This window comes from Panthera leo, chromosome A2 (genome assembly GCF_018350215.1).
Source record: "Panthera leo isolate Ple1 chromosome A2, P.leo_Ple1_pat1.1, whole genome shotgun sequence".
In the NCBI taxonomy this organism is placed as follows: domain Eukaryota; kingdom Metazoa; phylum Chordata; class Mammalia; order Carnivora; family Felidae; genus Panthera; species Panthera leo.
Window position 1 is genome coordinate 121773427 of NC_056680.1, and position 26272 is coordinate 121799698.

The 26272-nt window shown below is 40.4% G+C and overlaps 1 protein-coding gene across 5 annotated transcripts in view; it reads right to left on the reverse strand.

Annotated features, from left to right (window-relative positions):
- The window catches only part of PDE1C (phosphodiesterase 1C), a 291783-nt gene that overhangs the window by 53346 nt on the left and 212165 nt on the right, over window positions 1–26272 (reverse strand). For all 5 annotated transcript variants that reach the window (XM_042921512.1, XM_042921530.1, XM_042921520.1 and 2 more), the window contains 4 exons: window positions 17894–17975; window positions 14416–14536; window positions 12601–12776; window positions 2774–3004 (listed from right to left, as the gene is read on the reverse strand). In XM_042921512.1, coding sequence (XP_042777446.1) covers window positions 2774–3004; window positions 12601–12776; window positions 14416–14536; window positions 17894–17975 — 610 coding nt within the window. The remainder of the gene's footprint in view (window positions 1–2773; window positions 3005–12600; window positions 12777–14415; window positions 14537–17893; window positions 17976–26272) is intronic.

The following is a 26272-nucleotide window of genomic DNA, read 5'->3' on the forward strand; positions in this document are numbered from 1 at the left end:
TCAGTTTCCTCATCTGTAAAATGGGAACGAAGTATGTACCTCCAGAGTTATTAGCATTTTTAAATGTAGATAAAATCTCATGTACAATGTCTGGCAGATGTTAAGCATTCATTAAATGTTAGAGATATTACAATGACTATGTTGATTAAGGGAAAGCCATTTTTTTACCCACTTTCCTAAAAGACAAACAAATAGGGAAGAAATACATCTTGCCTCTCTCAGGAGCCCTTACATATTCCTCCTTTGGGAAGGAGAGACTCGTCTAGAAGGAGCAGTTTGAGAATGCAAAGCTCGGCCCAGCCACCCATTTCTCTGGTTCCCAGCTCCCTTTGAGATGTGTTTTCCACAAAACATACACCTTTTCACCCACTCCAGAAGCAGCCTGCTGGGGTGCTAGGATGCTGGGGTGGTGGCGGGAGGCAGGGGTGGTGGTCCTAGTCCCGCCTGCTCTGCCAGTGTCTGGTTGGCTAAGCTCAGCTCAGGGCAGATGTGTGACGTAGCCCATGTGCTCAGCAGACCAAGGTCACATTTTCCAATTCAATTCTAGCTGCAGTAGAGCTAATATTTTGATCATGGACTTTTTGATTCTGGTATCTCTCTCTTAGTTGGTTCTGACCTCAGGAGTGGATGAGATGGGGTCTTTCGCACTGCCCTCTAAAACTCCAACAGGTATATCATAAATTCTTATAAAGCTGAACATATTTTCTGGACCATGATGCACCTGAATACAAAACAAATGAGCTATGAGCAGTCTCTAGAACCAGGCTGCTGAGAGTCTGGACAAGTGGATAAAGGCCTTCTCTACCTCCTATGGTGGTCATGAGGTTACCTGAGGGAATTTATGTAAAATTCTTGAAACGTGATATGAGATATCATCATTATCATATGTATTAAAATACTGTTTTCTGATTCTACATGTTATATATGTTCATTATAAAAATAACCGGAGAGCATCGTGCTAAGCACCTTCTATATATTTCTCATTTACTCAGGCTATGTAGCATACATAATACCTATAGTATGGCCCTACGAAGCAGGTAAGAGAATATGTACATAAAGAGAGGACTTAACACAGCATCTGATGTAGGTGCACCTGGGTGGCTTAGTCGGTTAAGTGTCTGACTTTGGCTCAGGTCATAATTCCGTGGTTTGTGGGTTCGAGCCCCGTGTTGGGTTCTGTGCTGACAGCTCAGAGCCTGGAGCCTGCTTCAGATTCTATGTCTCTCTTTCTCTGCACCTCCCCTGCTCGTGCACATGCACACTCTCTGTCTCTCTCTTTCTCTCTCTCAAAAATAAATAAACATTAAAAAAAAACCCAGCATCTGGTGTATAGTCAATAAATCCTAGTTTGTTCTATTGCTGTAATTGTTTTTTGCTATCATTATCATTACTGGAAGCTCACAAGTGGTCCTTGCTGTGAGCAGATATTATTACACACATTTTACAGAGACAGGAGAAGGTTAAGTAACCTGGCCATGGCCACTTAGAAGTGAGAGGCACAGCTGTAACTTGAATCCAGGTCTGTCTGACTGCAAAACTACCTTGCCACAACCTGGCATTTGACAGCTCCAGAGACTCTGAACTTCCTGCTCTTCCCTGAAGAAGGTAACCAACTCCATGCCCTTGTGCCTTAGCTCATCTTGCTCCCTCTGTCTAAGAAGTCCCAGTCTCCCATCTGACCAGCAAACTTCAGCATTTAAAGCAAAGCTCAGGCATCACCACCTCCTGAAGTTTTCTGTGACATTTCTCCATTCCACAATCCCCAGATGCAACAAAGCTAATGTCTCTTTTTTGACATGATCCTTGGGCATTTTATCAGCCATGCTACTACTGTTACTAGCTCGGAATCACTTCTGAGGATGTTCACACCCCTATGAGATTGGGGACTTCCTATGGCTTTTCCATTTCTAAATTCTCAGTGCCAAGCACAGTGCTTCGCACATAGTTATTAACCAATAAATATCTGTTGCCTTAAATATTAAGAAATCATCAACAGTAAGTACAATCATCCAGATCATCCTGGTACTTTTCTGGTCTTAAAACCTAAAGTTCTGGGGCACCTGGGTGGCCCAGTCGGTTGAGCATCTGACTTCGGCTCAGGTCATGATCTTGTGGTTCACGAGTTCGAGCCCCACGTCAGGCTCTGTGCTGACAGCTCAGAACCTGGAGCCTGCTTTGGATTCTGTGTCTCTCTCTCTCTGCCCCTCCCTGATTCATGCGGTCTCTCTCTCAAAAATAAACATTAAAAAAAATTTTAAACCTAAAGCTCTGCATGCAGGAAACCCCTCAGTCCCAGGCAGGGTGGTCACCCTAATGTATATACTTACTCACCTACAGATGGCCAGACACATACTATAGGAACAGACCCTAGATAGACCAGGGCCCCAGCCCTGCCTACTAAAGGGATAGTACATATGGAAGACTGATTTTCCGGTCCACCCACCTGGGCAATAAGCCCTCAGGAACGTGCTGGGATTGTTAACAGGTATTTCCTCAGTGGATAGGCAGGCACTGGCCAGAGTCTCCAGAACAGCTGGGAAAGGCCTGGAAGGTATAAATCTCCCCAGAGAGAATGGCTCAAGCAAGCCTCTGGCTGCTTTTGATGGGATCCTAATGGGGTCCACAGCCCAGTGAGGTGTGATCAGCAGCAGCTGGAAGACCACAGAAGCCCCGTCCTGAGAGGCGTCCTCACGGGTGTGGCTGTTGGCCAGTTTCCATTCATCACGTCATCAGCACCCCGAAAAGAGCCTTTCACGGGTGAAACTGTACTCACCATTCTGTTGTTTTTCTCCTGAGGACTTCTCAGCTTTGGAATTTTTCCCACGAGGGTTGTCGCTTTTGTTTGTGCGAGTTCCATTGACTTGATTCTTAGCTTCCCCAGATGTCTTTTTCTCAGCTTTGCCAGCCGCGCCTTCTTCAGCCTGGCTTTTGGCTTCCATTTCCTTTTGCTTCTCCTCCGCGGCCAGGCGAGCTTTTTCCTCTGCTTCCTTCTTGGCCTTCTCCTCTGTACCCAGGGCAAGTTAGGAAAGGCACAGAAAAGATAAAAAGAGGTCACACTATTAGGGAAATTGCCTCTTTGAACAAAACCAAGCCTTTGCACTGAGTGTTTGGGGTATATTTTTGGTTAATTCACATCAGATTAGTGTGTATATTCAGGAAACCAATAAAATTGGTTCATGGTGATGTCATTTGTGAAATCAGTGGATTATAAGGGAGGGAAGGGAGAAAATAATAATAATAAGGATAATGATAATGAATAAATCAAGATTATAATTGGCAATTTCAATATTATCATCAGTGACTTCTCTTGAGTGTGTCCTCTGTGCCAGGTATTATGCTAAGTGCTTTTCAAGGAATACTTCCTTACATTCTCAAAATACCTTTAAGCAGTAGCTATTATTACTAAAACCATATTTTATGGAAGTGAAGTCAAGGCTCAGGTACATTACAAAACTCTCCTGTGCCACTGTGAAAATTGGAGTTTCATGTAGATCTGTTTAGGATCTGGAGTTTAAACATAAACAACTGATTACAAAACAGAAAGACAGGAAAAATAATTGCCACTAGAACAATACAGTTTCAGGTCACTGTTTGTGAATTTAAAAGTAGGATGAGGATGGGGCGCCTCGGTGGCTCAGTCGGTTGAGCGTCCGACTTAGGCTCAGGTTATGATCTCACAGCTCGTGAGTTCAAGCCCCACACCAGGCTCTGTGCTGACAGCTCAGAGCCTGGAGCCTGCTTCGGATTCTGTGTCTCCCTCTCTCTCTGCCCCTAACCTACTCGCATTCTGTCTCTGTCTCTCTCAAAAATAAATAAACATTTAAAAAAATTTTTTTAAGTAGGAAGAGGATAATTAGGCCTTACAAAACACAGGTCTTCAAACTGTCCACAAGATTAGAGGTGGCCTTTAGTTTGGCCAGGTGTCCTGGTCTGTATCTTCCCCTTTAGTGACAGGATGTCAGCCGTATTTCCAATTCTGCTTACTATGAAAGGATCTGGCTCTGTGTTTCATCAAAAACATGGCATAATTACATATGGTCAAGTATACATGAAAAGATAGATTGGTTCATTCAACTGATAGTTTATTGAATAGCTACAGTGTCAAGCACCATTTTAGGTGCTGGGAATGTAGCAGCACGTAAGAATTGTGAAATAGAAAAGATCATAATTAAGTAAACAAGTCACTAAGATAATTTCAGGTGGTGAAAGGGTTTTATAAAAATGGTGAAGCAAAATAATATGATGGAACACAATAAACATAAAGGAGGGAGGTGGCATTGCATCAGGAGGTAAAGAAAGTGCAATTTGACCAGATTCTTTGTCATGAATTGCTGGCTGTGCAATAATTAGGGGAAATGGCATATAAGACAGAGGAATTTAAAAATGTCAAGGCCATGAGGTAGGAATGAGTGTAGAATGTTCAAGGGATATTGAGTTAGTCAGTATGGCTACCACAAGTTTAGAAGAGGTTAGTGACAGATGATGTGGTCAAATGGCCAAGGACATGCAGAATTGAGATCATGCGGGGGCCTTGGAGGCAATAAAGTGGCACTTGGTTGCAGAAAGTGACACACACCTAACAGAGACCAATCATCCCTTAGGGTGGAGGCTCACCCCGTTTAGCATTCAACTGACTCAAAAGGCTTTCCAGATTGTGCCATCCATTATAGAAAACATATTTCATTTTTTAAATCTAGATGTGTTGTGTTAAAAATATCCTACACCTCATTATTATCAGGGGTCCTCTTGATTTCCCTTGGTTAGTGTTGGTCCTGAAAAAGCTAGCTTTCACAGACGACAAGTTTGTTTTTAATCTAATGGTCACCAGAGTGGTTGTTTCCCCTGTTTTACCTGGTTAAGAGCACAAAGCCCAAATCTGATCCAGGTTCACCTGTCATTGAACTGTATTGTATTTTGTGGATGTCGATGATCTCTGGCTTCACTTGGCTTCTCCCGCCCCTAGATTTGCCTGGCTTCAATGTCCTCCTTAATATATTATGAAGTTTTTATTACTCTTTTCATTGATTCATCTATCCACCTATCCAACTCAATGCCTTGGTGTCACCCCAGACAAATTAAATCGTATTCTGGAGGGAGAGGGGCAAGAATAGGATATTTTAAATGCTCTCCAGATGATTCTAACATGCAATCAGGATTGATGAGCACTCATTTAAATTTTAAATGTTTGCCATTCACTATTTCCTGACATTCTACTTCCCAAGAGGATGCATTTATACTTTACAATGAAAAGGCGAGGAAAGATTTCTTTACAAAATAACTTAATTATGCACATATAGAGTATGATATCTCTTCTGACTTCTACAGAAAAGTACAACTAAAGAGTAAGAAGATGCCCCTGCAGAAAATAGTGAAATGGCATTCTCAGTGGACTACAGGGTCACAGGAGGCCCCCTGGAATGTTCGCCCAGACTTCCTCTCACCCTCGCATAGTGCCCGAGAGACAGAAGTCAAATGTCATCTCCATCACTGAATTCGCAGCATCTGGCACATAGAAGACGCTCATGGAGTATTTGTTAACTAAGTGAAAATGCACACAATGGGTATGATTTGCCCAATCTGCCAATGAACCTGACTTGTACATATTCCATCTGTAATCTAGACCTGTGTAAAATACAGAAAGCATACAAACTCTAAAGTCCTATCTTGAAAGAGTTAGCCATTTGACAAATGTTGGTTTCCTTAACCACTAAATACAGGTGAGTAAAAAAAGATGACTGTACTTACTATATAGAGAGGAAAAGTGAGGGGGAGGGGAATTCACTCACATTCAGGTAGCAGGTTAAATAGTTTATGGTCCCCTCACAGAATCCCCACTGAATCTGTGGCAAACTTTCAACATTCAAAATATCCACAAGTCAAAAGCAACTGATAAAAACTGAAGGTGTTAAATTCTGGTTTGCTACAGAAGAGCATAAAATATGTGAGCAAGAAAAATTTATTTGACAACTGAGTCAGAACAATTTTCTATGGAAATCTAGCAAGGAAAAATAAAAACGGGGAGAAGGTCCATTTCAGAAACAAATCCATGTTTGCTCAACTACAGCTGAAAGCGGTCAATTAATGTTTGAATTAATGAATGGCAGCTCTTATGACATTACAATCAGATCCCAGGCAGCCCGCCCTACTATATGACTCCTGTCCCTGTGGCAACTGTGTTCCAGCACGTGGCTTTGCCATGTTCTTCCACTTCACTACTCTACTCCCATCTCTCAATGATTCTGTGAAATAACTGAAATTAGTGTGATCAGCTATCAGCACCCAGCGATACTACTCAAAATAAGTAGACAAAAACAAGCAAACATATAACTAAGAAAAAAATCAGCAGAAGGTATGTTTGTGCCACTGCAAACAGATTCTCATATATTTTCAGACATACAAGATACATAAGCCTTTCCTACAAAGAGAAAAAGTAGACTAGCGCACAATTAATTTGTGCTATAAGGTTCCAACGATAATATATATAGATTTAACTTGTCAGGTGTTAGATTTAGCATCCATGGCACTCATAGGCTTCTAAACTAGTAGGAAGCAAATGCCATAGTTCAACTGCATTTCCTTTTGCTTCCCATTTCAGGATATCTGTGGGGATTTGACTCATTATGAAAATGGCCCAAACCAGCAGCTAATGAGTAAAGGTAGAGCAAAGCAGAGCAGGGCCCTCATGATCCACAAATCTTGCTTCTCCTTAGAGCTGGTCCTATCCCACACTGCATGCTATGCATTCTGGGAGAACTACATTGATTTCATTTCATCTCCCTTTCTGAATAATGGTTTGTAGTCTCTTGGTTAAAAATGGTATTGCAGTAGTTATCCCTTGGTAAAATTTTCTGAATTGCCTTCTTAAACTACCTACAGAGAGAGAGAGAGAAAAGGAAACTGAAAAACAACCAAAATACTATATGAATTTTGAATAGTTAACTCTTAGTTGTACACAAAAACAACAGAAAAATATCTCCAGCTATCTAAGGACCCAGAAGGTGTTCACACAGGATCTTTCTAAAAACTGAAGCCAAATGCTCTGGTTTCTCTTCAGATCACATAAATCTTTCACCTTTTAAAAACTGAAGCCAAAAAGTGCTCCAACTGATAGAAAATTCAACTAATATTAGAAACTTAAGAATAAGGAAATATATTAATGATGTGCAATAAAACTAGTAAATCTTAGCGTTCAATGGAAATAACTGTTTAATACATATAAAACTTGATGCAAATATTACAAATAATATTAAAGGTTAAGTTAATTATAAAATAATAATCTACTTATAATCACCTAGATTAAAAATCTCATAGTATTTCAACAAAAACAGTGATTATGTAGGAAATAAATAAAAATTCCATAAATCAGCATTTGCAAAGGAGTGTCATTATATACAATTACTTAATTTAATTTTTTAAAATGTTTTATTAATTTCTGAGAGAGAGACAGAGTGCAAGCAGGGGAGGGGCAGAGAAAGAGGGAGACCCAGAATCTGAAGCAGGCTCCAGGCTCTGAGCTGTCAGCACAGATTCCGATGAGGAGCTTGAACCCATGAACCATGAGATCATAACCTGAGCCGAAGTTGGACGCTTTAACAGAGTAAGCCACCCAAGCTCAGCCATACCATTTCCTATTTACATTGATACACATAGGTCAATAAAAATGTAAAGGAAATCTCTGGTAAAATAAAAATAGGATATATTTTAAAAGACCATTTATAAAGTTAGCTGCGGGGTAGGGAGATGGATTAAATAGATAAAGGGGATTAAAAGATACAAAGTCCAGTTACAAATAAATAAGTCATGGAGATAAAAGCTAGAGCACAGGAAATATAGTCCTACTGAAAATATTGTAGTAATGTTATATGTTCAGAGATCGTGACTATACTTATCAGGGAAAAAAAGAACATAAAATTAAAAGGCATAGGACAAACTAGTGCAGGGCAGAAGTTGCAAGATACTTTGTCAACTGATGAATTACCATCCTTAACATATAAAGAGTTAATATGAATCAACAGTAAAAATATAAACATTTTAATGGAAAAATGAAGGGGGGATATAGGGAAATATTTCCCACTTCTATTGGGAGATAATATTAGTTGAAAAAAATTGCCAGAGAGAAATTTGATAATATATATCAAGAGCCTTACAGTTTTTCATCTACTTTGACAGAGGAAATTTCACACCTAGAAATTTATCCTAGATAAATAATCATACGTAGGCTCAAAGACTTTTGAACTTGCATGTTTTTAACACTGTGATATGCAATAATGAAGAATTGGAAACCAAAATGTGCAGAAATGGAGGAATGATTAAACTATGGTATCACATACAATGCAGACATTTAAATCATACTTTCCAAGAATACTAGTATGAAGATAAAGTGCTCAAAATAGAAATAGTAAAGTGAGGGGCACCTGGGTAGCTCAGTGAGGTAAGCATCCAGCTCTTGGTTTTGGCTTAGGTTACGATCTCGCAGTTCCATGAATTTGAGCCCCACGTCAGGCTCTGCACTGGTAGCACGGAGCCTGCTTGGGATTTTCTCTTTCCCTCTCTTTCTCCCCCTCCCCCACTCACACTATCTCTGTCTCTCCCAAAATAAATAAATAAACTTAAAAAAAATGTTTAAAAATGAAATAGTTAAATGAAACACAATGTATGGGGAAAATTTTTACTTATATATATGCATGATAAATAAAATTAAAAAGAATTACATTGGGGGCACCTGGATGGTTCAGTTGGTTGAGGGTCCGACTTCAGCCCAGGTCATGATCTCACGGTTCATGAGATCTAACCCCATGTAGAGGGCTCTGTGCTGACAGCTCAGAACCTGGAGCCTGCTTCTGATTCCGTGTCTTGCTCTCTCTGCCCCTGCCCTGCTTGCACTCATTTGCTCTCCCTCTCTCTCTCTCTCTCTCAAAAATAAAAATAAGCATTAAAAAATAAAAATAAACCAGCAATAGCACAGCTAGGAATTTACCCAAGGGATACAGGAGTGCTGATGCATAGGGGCACTTGTACCCCAATGTTTATAGTAACACTTTCAACAATAGCCAAATTATGGACAGAACCTAAATGTCCATCAACTGATGAATGGATAAAGAAGTTGTGGTTTATACATACAATGGAATACTACTTGGCAATGAGAAAGAATGAAATCTGGCCTTTTGTAGCAATGTGGATGGAACTGGAGAGGGTTATGCTAAGTGAAATAAGTCCTACAGAGAAAGACAGATACCATACGTTTTCACTCTTATGCGGATCCTGAGAAACTTAAAAGAAGACCATGGGGGAGGGGAAGGAAAAAAAAGTTAGAGAGGGAGAGAGCCAAACAATAAGAGACTCTTAAAACTGAGAATAAACTGAGGGTTGATGTGGGGGGGGGGGGGGTAGGTGATGGGCATTGAGGAGAGCACCTGTTGGGATGAACACTGGGTGTTGTATGGAAACCAATTTGACAATAAATTTCATACTAAAAAAAAGAAAAGAGAAGAAAAAGAAAAGAAAAAAAGAATACATCAGAATTTCACTAATAGCTATGTCTGGTTGGAGAGGTTTGAAGTGATTTTTATTTTCTTCTTTATATATCTTACTTATATGTCAGCACTGTAACCTAAACACAAATTATTCTTACACCAGAAAAAAATGTTTAAAAAGTATTAAATACTAAACAAAAATTGATCAATATTGAGCCTGGGTGGCTCAGTCGGTTAAGCATCGACTTCGGCTGAGGTCAGGATCTCATGGTTTGTGAGTTCAAGCCCTGCGTCAGGCTCTGTGCTGACAGCTCAGAGCCTGGAGTCTACTTCAGATTCTGTGTCTCCCTCTCTCTCTGCCCTTCCCCATTTGCCCTCTGTCTTTCTCTGTCTCTCTCTCTCTCTCTCTCTCAAAAACAAACATTAAAAAAAATTTTCAATTGATCAATATCGATCAGACTTGCAAATTGTTATAGCTACACATCTTTGTTTGGGAACAATAATTTTCAGCCCTGAGAGCTGTTAAGAAATATTGGTTTAATCTTTTCTAACAACTATGGGTTCTGGTCTAGCTTGCTTTGTAAATCAAGTTGGTCAGTAAAACCAAGACTTTAGATCCCATTCTAATCCATTTAATAACAACATAGGTTCAAGTGCTCCATACAGGTCAGGCTTTCTTGAAATCACGGTTTTCTGATAGAAAAGAACAATAGGCAAAACAGCCTGGGATAATCTGGTACAAACTGATCACCAGAGGGAAAAGAGATGCAAACTGAATTTCTTAACACCAGTGAACTAGTCAACAGCATTACCAGGAAGCTGAAAATGTAATAAAGTATTAGATATAGGTTAGTATTTTTACCACCGTCTTCATAACTCTGCATTCAAACCTCTAACTTTCTTTTCCAATTTTTTAAAGTAACAGCTATGAGTTATCAGGCACTAACCACACACAGGCTCTGTTCTCAGTGCTTTTCATATATTATTTCTGTTCTTTGCATCAGCTCTGTGATGTGTATTATCATCCCCAGAAGGTAATTTTCTCAAGAAATCTACATGAATCTGCCAAAGAGCACAGTGCAAATAGGGATTCAATTCTCCATTTCCCCACTAACTGAAATTTGCTTTGATATTCAAACTATTCTCCCACAAAACATACATAATCCAGGCTTTGTGCCTGTGTCCACTCCCTCCTTGTTCCCCATTTTTAAATATAGCACCTCCTTCAGGACTCAACCTCAAGCATCCTTGAAGTCCTGGCTACAGGATGCCTTCCCAAATACCCAAATAAGCAGGTTTAGGGAAACGTCCCTTTATGCTTCCAAAATAGCTTAACCATATCTCCATCAGCATACCTAACATTTTGTAATTATCCGCTTTTATTTATCTGTCATTCTTAAAGGGCCAGTTTTCTCCTGGAAAAGAAACTAACGCTCCCCCAGGTCATTAGTTTCAGAAGGTAACTTAAGGATGCCAGATAACTGCAAACAAATTATTCTGAAGTACCTCTTTAGACTGTCAGGAATTGGATTTTCAAACGTAATGAGTGTAATTGATTACAAGAGAGTGCTTCTTTTGAGATGGGGTAGTAGCTGCCACTGCTGTTTGCAATGCCTGCCAACAGGGAGAATTTAAATGTTTAAAGCATCTGAATACACTGTGAGAGGCTACCCTTAAAGTACGGAAGAGGAGTTGGCTCCGTAGCTCAGGGTGCAACATCTGTCCTGAAATGATAAGGGCCCAATTATGCCTTAACAGCACCATAAACATAAATATAAATATAAACCCTCTGCCCCACATGAAATGAGCAGCCACTTGGACAGGATTCTGTGGACAAGCCACAGTGGCTGGCATCTGATTAACTCCAGCAGTGAGGTCTCTTCTCTCCCACACCGGAAACACCCCCTGAAGTATGAGGGGCCAACAGGGCCAGAACGTGTTGTGCCCAGCCACTCCCGCACTTCTTCCAACGTGTTGTGCGGGCACTGGTGGATGAAAGGGTCAGTGCTGTGTTTGAGGATAGAACTCTCTTTCCTTGTTATGAGGATCAGGCGACAGGGGCCAGTGAGTGCTGGTGACAAGTGCAAATCCTTCAGTGAACTTCCATTCTTTCTTTGAAAGAAACTCTGTGGTAATGCCTCCTGCCCTCAAGAGACTGTGAGCTTTGAGGATGAGGATGTCTGTCATTCACCTCTGCACTCCTGGCACAGAACACAGAGCCTGGCACATAGTAGGGATTCATTCAGTAGATGTTAACAAGCACTGACTATTATTGAAGGCTCACCTCCACAAATCCTACTGGGATCAGCCCCCTCACCGAGCTCCTCGCTGAGCTCCCAAGAGCCAACTATGTTTTCGTGCCTCCCTGGAATCAGGCACCACAGCATCACGCCCTTATCTCAGGTATGTGTTCCTCCCTAGACTACAAGATGAGCATGTAGTATGTATGGACCATGTAGTATGTGTTCAATAAACACAAATACATGTATGAGCAAATGGGTTTCAGCTTTCAAGAAGCGCACAGATTTCAGCCTTTTTTATTTACAGTACCAAGAGTCATGATGTTTCTGATATGAATTTTGACGTTGGCCTCAATGAATTTTACCTACAAGTTACCTTCATCTCAGAAGATCAGTCTGAGTTATGACTGAAAAGAAGTTGAGAACATGAAAGGAAGATAAAAACGTATGCAAGGATATTACAGCGCTCTCTGTCCTAACGTAATGGCAGGGGTGGCTATTGGCCAGGCTTTACTTAGAGGAAGGAAGAAATTAAGGCCTCACAAGTGTGTCACATGACACGAAATGAGAATGAAAGTAGTCCAGCAAAAACCAAGAAATAACAACACCCATCCTCTGTAGAATCTTTATACCAAAAAGAGGAATTTAGTCATATAGCACAAAGGTCATGCTGAAATGGGGACTCGGTGGGCTGCCTCGTTCTGTCATGTACTGAGCATTACGTACAATGAACAGCAAAAGACGGTAGAGCCTAACATTCTGCCATTTGGATAAACAGCCTGAGATTGTGCTTCATTTGCAATACCTAGAAATCAGGGTTGGCAATGCCTTGTTTTTTTAAGTGGATTTGGACAGATCTCCAGGAAGGTTCCCCAGTAGCATGTTACCTTTGGGCACCTTGGCCCTCCATCTCTCCCGATTGATGTGCACCACCTCAGTCCACGTGGCTTTAAAACTCTTATAGTCAACAGGGATGACAGAACTGTTGACGGGCGCACTTCCTTCTGAGCCAGTGCTCTTGACACCCGATCGCTTCGCATCTGCCGAACTGATGCTGTTCAAACTGGAGATCAAAAAGTCATACCCAAGAGGACGGTTAGTGTTTGAAAAACATATCCCAGTGAACAAGCCCAACAAAGGAGTGAGCAATGCTCCTCAAGTTATTGGGGTGCAATTCCTCTTTCCATATGTGAGAAGATGGGAAATTCTGTATTCTCAGCAGGAGAAAAAGATCAAGATTTCAGCTTCTTGAGTATCCATATCCCCTGTATTTCTTCTCTGTTGATTGGTATCTTCTTATTCAATATGACTAGAATTGACTAGAATATGACTTGAATCTTCTGGCTTCAACTCTCTGAAGTTAACTAATTTGAAATCAGGCTCCTACTTAGTTCCACAGTGCACCCACCTGCTTCTACACTGACCACTTTTCCAAGTTACCCAGTCACTTGTTCCTCTTTCTCTCCAGGTCCACCTCCCCCTGTACTTGAGTGCCTCTGACCCCAGGATCCCCAAGGCCAGAGTAAGATGATTTCCTTGTATCCTCGGGGGAAGCTGAAAAGGCACAGACACCTTAGAGATTGTGGGAAATGAGACATGCAAAAGACATTTTTTAAAATGAATATTACTTCAAGCTTGAAACACGGGCATTTTTGCAAACATAGAAAGTATAGCCTCCTGGGAAACTTTAAGGTATTATACACTTCCAGGTGGCTTGCGCAGTAACTGACACAAATGCGCACCCGCTGACAACCTTGGCTGACTAGACCAGCAGGATACATTTCAGCCCAGTCCCGTGGGGCAGGGGGGAGAAGGCTTCCGTCCTCGTTGTTAGCAGCCGTCACTGGGTTCATTCACCTTGAGTGTTCGGGATCCCACTGTCCTAATATTCCTCTTACCTTCTCTCCTTCTTGCTCTTTTCTTATTTTTCCCATTAATTCCATTTCCCCCCTTTCTCATTTATGACAAAGCCCCAGGTTTTACATGGACAAGCAGGGGAGGGGCAGGAATACTAGCCATGGTGCAAGCATTTCCTCTGTGCTTGATCCTGTTATAAGGGCTTTATGTAGACTGAATAACTCACTTCGTCTTTCCCCCAGCCTAGGAGTATTACAACCTACATGGGAAATCAAGAAAACTCGCCTGAGATGACACAGGTACAACGTAATGGGATTGGGATGTTTAACCTGGAATCTGACTCCAGAACCTGCCACTAATCTATGCTCAATATAATGAAACCGTGTCAGAGGGTGGCTTAAAACTTGCAGGTTTTTTTCCTTCCTCCACTTCATTCCCTTCCTGAACCTAGAAATGAAAGTGAGTTTCATTTCTTGGGATGACTCTGATCAGCGGGACTGTCTTTTTGGAGTATGGGAAGCAAGGACTGTCTGGGCTCAGGCAATCAAAGTGCCAGGGTGGATGTTGCCACGAGCAAAAGCACCGAAAGAGAGAATGTGGTAGGAAACCTGTACTGGGAATGCTCCGGTCACGGTGTGGACCTTGGTCATTCCCTTCCCGGCCAGCCTGGAGAGTACAGACAGTACAGCTTCAACTCCTCTGAGAAAAAGAAAGAGGCAGACATCTCTCTTACAAGAGAGGGAGGGCAAACCTCATTATGAAAAACCCCCATCGCTCCCAAAGGAGTGACTCTGTCCTTGTGGAGAGACCGACCTGACCCTCACCCTTCAAGCTTCTGCACTGACCTTGAACGCCTCTGTCCTGTCCCGCCAGTTTGGGAGGTTTCATCAATTAAAGGACTCACGATCTTTTCGGTCATGTCCGTGAGCACAGTAAAGGTGGGTTCCACGATGAAATCAATAAAACCTGAAGAGAGACAGCAACGCTTCAGAGGAACTACACATAAACTGGTCCCTTCCATATTTCCCTATGGAAACTGATGAACCTTCTCTTTTTTTTAAACTTCATCTGCAGAGGAGCTCCAGATCAGATCAGGAGAGAGAAGGTTGGTCCTATTCATTTAACATATTCCTGGAGTTGAATATCATGAGTGAGTTCCATCTCTCCTATGTAACTTCCCATGACTTTTTAGTAGATGGTGCAATAAAGTGCTTAAGAAATTCATATCCAACCTCCACTGTGTCATAGATCTGTGTTTGGTGCTGCATAAAAGATGAAGATATAGAACACAACCTGCCTACCCTCAAGGAGTTTACAGGAGACATGACCTGAGCACAAAAATGGCCCTGAGGGGATATGGAAAGGGCCCAAGGGGAAGCCCAAATAAGGCCTCTGGGAAGGTAAGGAAGGAAGGATATTTTCCCTCTCACGAGAGGTCTGTGAATAGCTTTAGGGGAGTTGTGTGTTTGAGCTGAGACCTAAGGCTCTTCACTTTAGGTGGAAGGAGTGGAATAAGCCAAGTGACAAGGATAGGAAAAAGGCAGGATGTGTCTGAGGAATGACTGAGGCTTAAAGACTTTTTTGGAGTTGGAAAGGGGAATCTTGGGAAGGCAGGTAGTCACCTGCTCAGGGCAGGAGGCTCCTGAGGGTGGAGCTAAGGAGCTGAGACTTAGATGGGTACTGTACGCTCCTTGACGTGTTTGGGCACCATCACAGTTAAGATTTTTTTAAATGTTCTTTGGGAAAGTTAATTTGGCAAGAGGGATGGGAAGGGAGAGAGCAGGAGGGGCTGAGGCTGAGAAAATCATTTTAGAAGCTGTCGAGATAGCCCAAAGGAAGGGAAGGGAAGAGAGACCCAGTGTCATTCATCGTAAGGCAGATGTGTGATGGAGGCACAGGTCCACGTGCTGCAGTAGTGGTGCTGTCTCCAAGGAGATCTCCCACAGCAGAGCAGAGAACACAGGGATGATGGCGGGGGGACAAAACGTGACTGGGGAAAAAAATGATGGGCTCAGACTTAGATGTGCTGACTATTAGGTGCAGGGGACACATCCAGATGGCAGAGGGCAAACAGAATTGGGAGAAACAGGGCTGGAAACTGGGAGAGGGGTCAGATCTGGAACTGTACCTTAGAGATATGGCCATGTTGGAGAGACAGTTGATGTTAGGCTGGAGTCACTGTGTCAATGGCTCAAAAATACCCGAGTGTTCTGTGACACGTTAGGAGAAACTATATGACCTGAAACTATTGGTCGCCATTCCTTAACGCAGCCATGTGAAAGTTAGAAGGAAATGAAATACCAATCCAAGGAAATACAGTGTTTGGTACAAATGCTTATTTGGTTTTCATAATGACTGAAGTGCAGGTGATCTTGGCATTTAATGTCCAGCAATGAAGGATGCTGAAAACCGTATAATGCAATTGACCAAACAAGGATTGCCCCAAATGCCCATAGTATCCTGATAAGGAAACACTGATGGCCAAATTTGTGTTATAGTTAATTGAGGTATACTTTTACAATTTTAGTTTAAGCTGAAGCTTAAGTATTTCATGATACTATTTCACCTTTTTGCTTTCTTACAAGTTAAACTCAGTATGTCCAAACCAGAACTAACTCATCAGCTTTCCCTCCAACCCTCATAAATGGGACCATGGTCCAACCACTTAATCTGGATCGCTGCCTTTACCTTAGGTTTGCATCCAGCTGAATCCTTAATATGTTATATGTCACCTTTCTCCTGGAGAGTCTATGTGCTTCCTCAATTCTCACACTCATCATCTCTTCCCTGTAAGCCTGCAGAAGGCACCCAGCTGATTTCCTCGCCTCTAGTCTTACTCAAAACCCTCCAAGCTACCGATAGAGAAATCTTGCTATAATAGTAGTTGACAAGCTTTTTCTGTAAAGGGCCAAATAGTAAATATTTTAGGTTCTACGGGCCAAATCTAGGACAGCTACGTAACTCTCACACTGTAGTACAAAGGTAGCCATAGACAACACTCAAATATCGCACTTAGCTGTCTTATAATGGAATTATTTACAGCACTGAGTGGTAGGCCATATATGGTCCACAGCTACAGTTTGCTGACTCTCATTCTAAAGCATCCATTTATACATTTTTAAATCTTACTTAAAACTCTTTGGATACGCCCTGATTTTCTCTCCATACATGGCCCTCACTTCATCATACACTCTGCCCGCTACTCCAACCATATGGAATTATTTGTAATTCCCTGACCGTACTAGGCTGTTTTAAATTTCCCTGCTTTGTATATGCTAATCCCTTGTTTGGAATGCCCTTCCATGTATGTGCCTGTTACACACCTCTCACCTACACCATTTGCCTACACTGCCTACTTCTTTCTTAATCCCCAACTCAAACATTACCCTTCAACAAATCTTTCTGAGTCTAATGGTCCACAGACACTATTCGGTGCCTGAATGTACCACATAGAAAACTCAATCTTAGCACTGTAACACTCAAACAGACACTGTTTTCCTAAAGTCTTGCCTACCACCCAATACTGGCTCAATGTCTTTGGGAGCAGATAGCATTTATAATTTGTATTTGTTTTTTATGCCATCTAGTACAGTGCCCAGCAGTGCCCCATGCCTAATAGAAACTCAATACAATAGTATGAAAACAATTATGAAAAATAGTATTCAAAACACAAGTAGAAAAAAATCAGTAAATCCTTGTTGAATTTATTTTTTGAATAATTTCAGACTCTTCCAAGGTGGAGATCACTGATGATATTTGATTAATGTGTGATACTGGGACCCTCATATCTAAGGATTTTTGTAATTCATATATATTATGGTTATTAGCAGTACAAAATTATCTTTATTTTAAAAAAATGTGCTAAAAAGTTTTTAAAAAGAAGGAAACATTTAAAATGAGCCATTCCTGGAATTAAGGTCATCCAGGAAATAGGACTGTCCTGGAAACAGGGCCAAAGGAAGCATCACTGGGGAGAAATGACAGGGAGACTTCCAGTGTTGCATGCAGAATGGAGAGGTTGAAATACAATGGGCTTCCTGTCACTGATTCTTACCATGTTGGAAAGTTGAGGCTCTTTCTGCTCTTAGTGGGGACTGATAGACACAGCAGAGCACCACTGTCTAATCTTCCTACGAACCAGCCACATTCCAGGGACAAGGATGGGGAGAGGGGCTCTAACAACCCAATCAGCCAAAGCCATAAGCATGGCACAGCAGAATGGAGCCAGATTCCCAGCCAAAGTATCACTGGGAGCATCTGCGCTTACTTCCAGGCAACCCCAGTCCGTTTTTCCTTTCCATCCAAAGGGCTGTCAACACGTACCCACTTGCGACTGAGCAACCATCGTTGACTTTCTGTCGCACAGAGGAGAAAAAGGCAGCCCCAGCTCTGCTTCTCTGTCACCCTGGAAAAATAGGAGGTCACAGTAAATTAAGATCAGTAGGTGGAGTTGCCCAGATTTTATTTAGCAACTTCAACTACCACAAAGGCCACTGGTCTTTATTATAATTATTACAATTACATTATGTAATAAGTCCTTCTGGGGCCTGATCCTGTGCATAAAAGACACCAAGAGGCTGAAACCCTCTGGGGTCCAATCATTCCATCCAACTGCAAAGGCACATGCTGTTGTACAGAAAGCCTCATCGGGCGGCAATTGGTGCCCGAGGAAAGAAAAGCCAACGAGTTCTGTGGCCTAGAGCTAAAACTGCAGCCAGAATTCCTGTGTGTTCTCAAGTTTTCATCAATCTGTGTGGCCTTTCTTGAGCCAGTGAACCTCTTCCTCCCACCCCTGCCAAGACACAAATTCAAACCAGACTGATCGGATTTATTCTGCTAGTGTTGCTACCTAAAGCCACATACCTGAGGTAAGTGCTCTGGGATCTTAAGCACAGGGCTCAGTCCATAATGAACAGTGGACCAAAAAATGAAACAGAGTAAATACTTGCTTGTGTTTACCAAGTTAGACAATAATAATTTTCTGACCAATATATTCTCAATCTCACTAAAAAACCATCACTATAATAAGCGAGTACTATCGAGAGTCTAAATAATGAGGGAGATGATTTTTTAAAACCTGACCCAGGGGCACCTGGGTGGCTCAGTTGGTTAAGCGTCCAATTTTGTCTCAGGTCATGATCTCACAGCTCGTGGGTTCTGGCTCTGCATCGGGCTCTGTGCTGATAGTTCAGAGCCTGGAGCCTGCTTCGAATTCCCTGTCTCTATCTCTCTCTGCCCCTCCCCTGCTCACGCTCTCTCTCTCTCTCTCTCTCTTTCTCTCAAAAGCAAATAAACAATAATAAAAAAAATTAAAACCCGTGTGACTTCAGTCACACACCTAGAGGAAAGGAAAAATATGACAGCTTTCTTATAGTAGTGAAGGTGTGCTGATTCATTTTACAAGGCTAGAATTTGCTCAGGTTAATGGCTACTGATTTGGGCTTGAATCTGGCCTTTCTCCCTCTAGCTGTGTGATCACAGGAAGTTGACTTTCCTTCTCTACATTTCAGTCTTATGTTCTATAAAGTATGGATAATAATACTTATCAGGTTATGATGAGGATTAAATAATGAGAAAATATATGTAAATAAATGAAAAACTATTATTGTTTTCTAATAGATATCTCTAATATTTAAGTCAAGATTTGAGGAACATTTAGTGAATTTATTATCTCAAATACACTCTGATTATAATAAATACTACCAATAAATTAATAGTACGTGAAAAGTAACAACGTCATTCAAAAACTAGGCCAAGTTCAAAAACTAAATACGTTTTCTTTCTAAGGCATGTTATCGAAGAGAAAGGATGCTGGTTCATACACACAAAAGGAAAGGAAGGAAAAGGAATGGGCGTCTGAGGAAGCTGAATGGTGGGGTCACAATAGGTGCTGGGGACATCCAAGGGTCTCAGGAACAGTCCTCAAGTGGCTCAGTTCCTTCTGCACCCTTTCCTGGATAGACACCCCATGGGACACAATGGCTCCTCTGCTTCTGAGTATTCCTTGACATGATAAAAATAATTTACCCCTGAGCTATTTCTTCTTGGGCAGTATAAAAAGAAGGAAGAGGATTTATGACATAAACTGTTGTGGTGTAGATGGTTCTGTGGGATATCTCAGCTTAAACAAGTAAAACCCACTCTTATTCCCTATGAAGCAGGGATACAAGTTGGTTTTTTGGTACATTTTAATGGGGGTGGTTTAGAAGAAGAGGTGGGAAACACTAACCACTTGACTATTAAGACGTAAGCATTAGTTTGGATTTTATTACTGAAAAAGTACAAGCTATAAAACAACTTCTTATCCCATGGACTTGTCTGTACCCACATCTATACATCACATACATCTTTTGGATTTAATTGAGCTGAGCAGGCTCAACAATTAAAACCCTATTTTAAAATAGTGGTCATTGAATTCCCTTTGGATGACAGGTACATTTATGAATTGGAAAAAAAGTAATTTGCAGAAAGTAATGTGGAAAGGTGTACTTCTGGTGAATTCAACTTGATTGAAACAATGTTATATGGTTCTATAACTACTGGCCCATGTGGAATTATTCAAACACTTTCCTTTTTACTGAAGACATCAATATTTTTTAAGAAGGGCAAAAGCCTCAGTACAAAGGATAGTTTTGTAACTAACGGAAAAGAAAAACAGACCATTGCATAAAGGAAGATTGCATACGAAGCTGCACAAACAAGAGTTTTTCTCGATGGAAACACAGTAAGGGGCATAGAGGTCAGGAGTGTAAAAAGCAGGCCACACAAATACCCCTGATCAAAGAGTTAATGAAGGTTTAAAAGAAAAGTGATAGACATGGAAGAGAAACAAAAGAGAGACAACATATGAATAACTGCTTTCCCTAAAAAAGAGAAATAAATAAATGGAAAAGGAAAGCATTCAAAGATTTAATCAATGTAACCTGAATCTATAGAGGAAAAGAACAGACCAGGTCCCGAGAAAAGCTATTACAGAACAATCATTATTGAAATATATCCCAGTTCTGTCAGTGGGCTTCAAAGGTAAAGAAATGATCCTTTAGGGCACATAAGCAAAAAGATACATCACCTAGACATGAAAATAATTACAGCAGGGCCTCCAACCCCTCCATAGCAATATGCACAGGTAGAACATATTTGAGTGAAATCTAAAGAAGTCTTCAGGGAAAGAAAGCTTGATTCCACCCCTGGCCCACCACCCACCAAGAAAAAAAAAAAGCAAGCAAACTATGGCCCAAATATAATAGCAGTAGAAAAACTGGCAAGTACACAAAAATGTGTTGCATTCGTTCTTCTAAAAGAAACCACTTGAAGAACAACTTTGGCCAACCGATGGAAGATCAACCAGAGCTAAAGTACCAGCAGTGAGTAGAACCAAGACAAAAACAAACTAGAAAATTATGCTTTTGCCAGATATGTTTTCCACCTTTCCAAGTCGTATTGTTTAAGGTTTATCTTTTGTAAACAGCATGTCGTACATGCCAGAGAATGCTCATTTAAAAACTCAGGACAATTTAGAAGTATGATAGCCAACAACTAGCAATAAGGAGTTAATTATGTTATGAAAAAAAATGGGGAATGGTATTGGAAGGTAATGAATAAACACTGGCTTTCTTATCTGTTGTAGATGGGGGTAAGAATATATCATTTAGCTCTCTCCCCGGTATCTCACCGCTGTGTTGGTGCAGGAAACCATCAAAACCTTAGAGGAGAAAGCAGGAAAAGACCTCTCTGACCTCAGCTGTAGCAATCTCTTACTCGACACATCCCCAAAGGCAAGGGAATTAAAAGCAAAAATGAACTACTGGGACCTTATGAAGATAAAAAGCTTCTGCACAGCAAAGGAAACAACCAACAAAACTAAAAGGCAACCAACGGAATGGGAAAAGATATTTGCAAATGACATATCGGACAAAGGGCTAGTATCCAAAATCTATAAAGAGCTCACCAAACTCCACACCCGAAAAACAAATAACCCAGTGAAGAAATGGGCAGAAAACTTGGATAGACACTTCTCTAAAGAAGACATCCGGATGGCCAACAGGCACATGAAAAGATGTTCAACGTCGCTCCTTATCAGGGAAATACAAATCAAAACCACACTCAGATATCACCTCGCGCCAGTCAGAGTGGCCAAAATGAACAAATCAGGAGACTATAGATGCTGGCGAGGATGTGGAGAAACTGGAACCCTCTTGCACTGTTGGTGGGAATGCAAATTGGTGCAGCCGCTCTGGAAAGCAGTGTGGAGGTTCCTCAGAAAATTAAAAATAGACCTACCCTATGACCCAGCAATAGCACTGCTAGGAATTTACCCAAGGGATACAGGAGTACTGATGCACAGGGGCACTTGTACCCCAATGTTTATAGCAGCACTCTCAACAATAGCCAAATTATGGAAAGAGCCTAAATGTCCATCAACTGATGAATGGATAAAGAAATTGTGGTTTATATACACAATGGAATACTACGTGGCAATGAGAAAGAATGAAATATGGCCTTTTGTAGCAATGTGGATGGAACTGGAGAGTGTGATGCTAAGTGAAATAAGCCACACACAGAAAGACAGATACCATATGTTTTCAGTCTTATGTGGATTCTGAGAAACGTAACAGAAACCCATGGGGGAGGGGAAGGAAAAAAAAAAAAGAGGTTAGAGTGGGAGAGAGCCAAAGCATAAGAGACTGTTAAAAACTGAGAACAAACTGAGGGTTGATGGGGGGTGGGAGGGAGGGGAGGGTGGGTGATGGGTATTGAGGAGGGCACCTTTTGGGATGAGAATTGGGTGTTGTATGGAAACCAATTTGACAATAAATTTCATATATTAAAAACAAAACAAAACAAAACAAAAAAAAAGAACATATCATTTAAACTTGATAATTAAAAAAACATAACTAAATTTAAATAATAAAAGACAGACTACAATAATTAAACCAGTTAATAAAGCCAGCTAAAAACAGGTGCTAGGGAAGAGGTGAGAGGAATAGAAGTTTACTAATTTTTATAACAAGGAAGCAATAGATACTATCGAAATAAATAGAGAATGTAAAATTTTTTATTATCAAGTTAGCCACTGGAAAAACTGAAAATATAATATAAAACTTCCAAGTCATCAGAAGAAGTAAATACATAACAAAGCAGACAGCATAGCCAATACAGTGAACTATTTAAGAAGAAACCATAAAAACAGAAAGCATAATGTAAAATGTCATGGCACCTAAGATCAAGTATTTCTGTCATTTCAATGGATATTCAGTTAATATAGCTGATTTCAAATAATAAAAGAAAAGAATCTTAGATCGCCTCATAAAAAAACTTCAACTATGTACAGTGTTTATTTATTTTTAATGTTTATTTTTCAGAGAGACAGAGAGAGAGATGGAGTGTGAGCAGGAGAGAAGCAGAGGGAGAGAGACACAAAATTCGAAGCAGGCTCCCGGCTCTAAGCTGTCGAACCCACAAACTGCGAGATCATGACCTGAGCCGAAGTCGGACACTTAACCAACTGAGCCAACCCAGAAGCCCCTATATACAGTGTTTAAAAGGCACACCCAAACCAAAGTGTTTCTGAAAGGTGAAACATAAAAATCTATGCAAATATAGGGGTCATATTCTTAAAATGAGTCAAATTTGAATTCTAGGTAAAAGCATTAGATGAGCTACAGAGGCAGGCTTTATAATGATCAGGGGTACAGTAAATTATGATGGTCTAATAGTTATTAATATCCAAGAACCAAGTAACATAGAATCAACTTTCATACTACATAGAAAAAAAAAATAGAAACACTTGTCATCCTACAAAAGATCAAAAAAATTTTAATGATATATAAAATACCTATATGACATAATTGATAAGGTAGGTGTATACAGTATTCTTTGAATTTTATATCCTGCAAGAAGAAAATAAATATATTTTTCAAGAGCAGTGAATACTCACAACACTGATTATACAGTAGGTGACAAATGATTCACAATAAAATCCAAACAATGAAAAATTTCTGTGATTTAATTTCAATAACCCACAAATAATTACAAAACTAGAAAGCAAAAGACCCTACCACTGGAAATTATATAAACAAACACTTCTATCAGAAGCAACTCTTGGGTAAAAGAAAAATCTACACCAAAATTCCAGAATATTTAGAAAGGAGTGACTGTAAACATACTGCATATATGAATCGGTAAGATTCATAAGAAAAAGACAAACTCCTAGTCTTAGTAATGTTAAACAGGCAGAATGTAAATAAGTGAATTAAGCATCCATCTCAGGAAGTTAACAAAAGAACAAAGTAAACTCAAGCAGAAGAAATGAATTAGTACAAATGAAAACCTCAATTAAGGTATTATAAAATAAAAAAGAAACAAAATAATCAAATGATTAGCTAATTTCATAGAGAAGAAAGGGCACAAACACTAATATATGAAATGAAAATTAAAAATGAGGAAATAGGGGCACTTAGGTGGCTCAGTCAGTTATGGATCCCATTCTTGATTTTGGCTCAGGTCACTATCTCACAGTTTGCAAGGGCACTTAGGTGGCTCAGTCAGTTATGGATCCCATTCTTGATTTTGGCTCAGGTCACTATCTCACAGTTTGCAAGTTCGAGTTCGAGCCCTACATAGGGCTCTGCACTGACAATGCAGAGGATGCTTGGGATTCTCTGTCTCCCTCTCTCTCTGCTCCTCCTCCACTCACACATGTGCACTCTCTCTCTCTCTCTCTCCCCCTCTCTCTCCCTCTCTCTCTCTCTCTCTCTCTCTCTCTCAGTAAAATAAACTTTAAAAATTAAAAATTAAAAAAATTAAAATGGGGAAATATGGTGGCTCAGTCAGCTAAGCATCCAACTCTTGACTTTGGCTCAGGTCATGATCTCATACTTCATAGGATTGAGCCCCACATTGATGGAGCCTCGCTATCAGTGCAGAGCCTGCTTGAGATTCTCTCTCTCCATCTCTGCCCCTCTCCCACTCACACTTTTTCCCTCTCTCTCCCAAAATAAATAAATAAGCATTTAAAATAATAATAACAGAGAAATAACCACAGACACAGAAGATATTAAAAGAATTGTAGAGAACATTTGCAAAATATAAAAATAAACAACAATATAAATGAAATGAACCTCAAGACTTTTATAGCATGTATTTACCAAAAAGGCAAACTTATACTTCTTTAAAGTCAATATTTCATTGAGAAGCACCCTGAAGCAGTAGCTTAGATTTTGTAAAATATGGTTATAATACTTAAGATATAACTTACTCTTTTAGCAAAGCATGGAAGGTCTGGTCTTTCAGTACTGAGGCTATGCCCTTATTTTGAATTATAACCCAACTTCCAAATGTAATACTTTCAAAGACTCTACAGTCCCATTGAGATTTCCCATTTGAACTGTCTGATTTAAAATCTATAGTTAAGAACTGAGGCAACATTTCTCCTACATGGGTTACTTACAATGGCTTATGGCATCTGGGTTAAAATATTAAGTCAATAAAAATAATTTACTGAATCATAATTACTAAAAAGTAGTTCCAGTCCAGTGAGCTAACATTCCATTCCCAATGGGCAAGAAATTCAATAAGGTTATTTTCACATTGCCTCTAGCACGTTTTCATTCAATTCAAACATATGTGTATGCAAACAAGGTTTCTTTTATGGGGAAAATGTGCACATGTTTAAGTAATTTCTCATATCCACTCACAATTAAAAGAAGGAATCATTTCATTCCCTCAAACTTACATGAGTTACTATCACCGACCTTTGGCTACAAATTAAATACTCCTAGCCATTAGGGGTGTTATTACACAAGCAATATTAAAGAAAGCATATGATAATGGAGAGGGGGTATTTACAGAAAATCCTCTCACTAATATTAGGAAAAGAGCTTCTGGAAAAATGGTTCAAAATTAGCCCTTGATTAAGGATGAATTTGCAGAGTCATTCTTATATATATAAGGCCACACCTATACAGCTCTAGTTCCTCACATACCACTAGGTTCTCCGTGAGAACTAGTCTGAGAGACCAACCAATGCCTTTGCAAAGGGAAACAGCCAAATGCAGAATAGGGTACCTGCTGGTGTATTCACATAACAGCTGAGGGGTGCGTGTGTATATGCATATCCTGATGTGAACTCCTAGACAGTATGAAGGAAGTGTAGACCATGTAATGCCAGAAGGACCCTAAGAAAACATCTGGTACAACCTTCCCCTAAATCCACTCCCCACTACCATGTCCTAAAACACAAATCTCAGATAAGTCCATTAGGAACTAGAAGAGTGATTTGATTAGTCCCACGAACCAGGTGGAATAGAAAAAACAACGAAGAGTCATCTGGACTTCGTTGAATATGCTGTTAACTCTAGTCCCACCTCATCACTGGATACTGTGTACAGTTTCAGAAAAAAACACACACACATATAGATGCCTTCTACAATTCTCCCATTCAAACCAGAATCCCAGAAGAAGAGTAATCATAGGAGTAATTTGCTTCCAAAAATTAAGTAACCAGTGAAAGACCCTATCTCTTGTCGGTTCATGGGACGAGGTTGAAACTGGCCTTCATAAATGTTCTGTGCAGTGTCAGAAGTCTGAGTCCATGACATGAACCACCCTTCATGAAGTAACAAGAACTGAATTAACTGTACTGATGTGAATTGGCTGTAATTCAGGCCCCACAGTCTGCATATGTCATCTTGCCTTCAACCT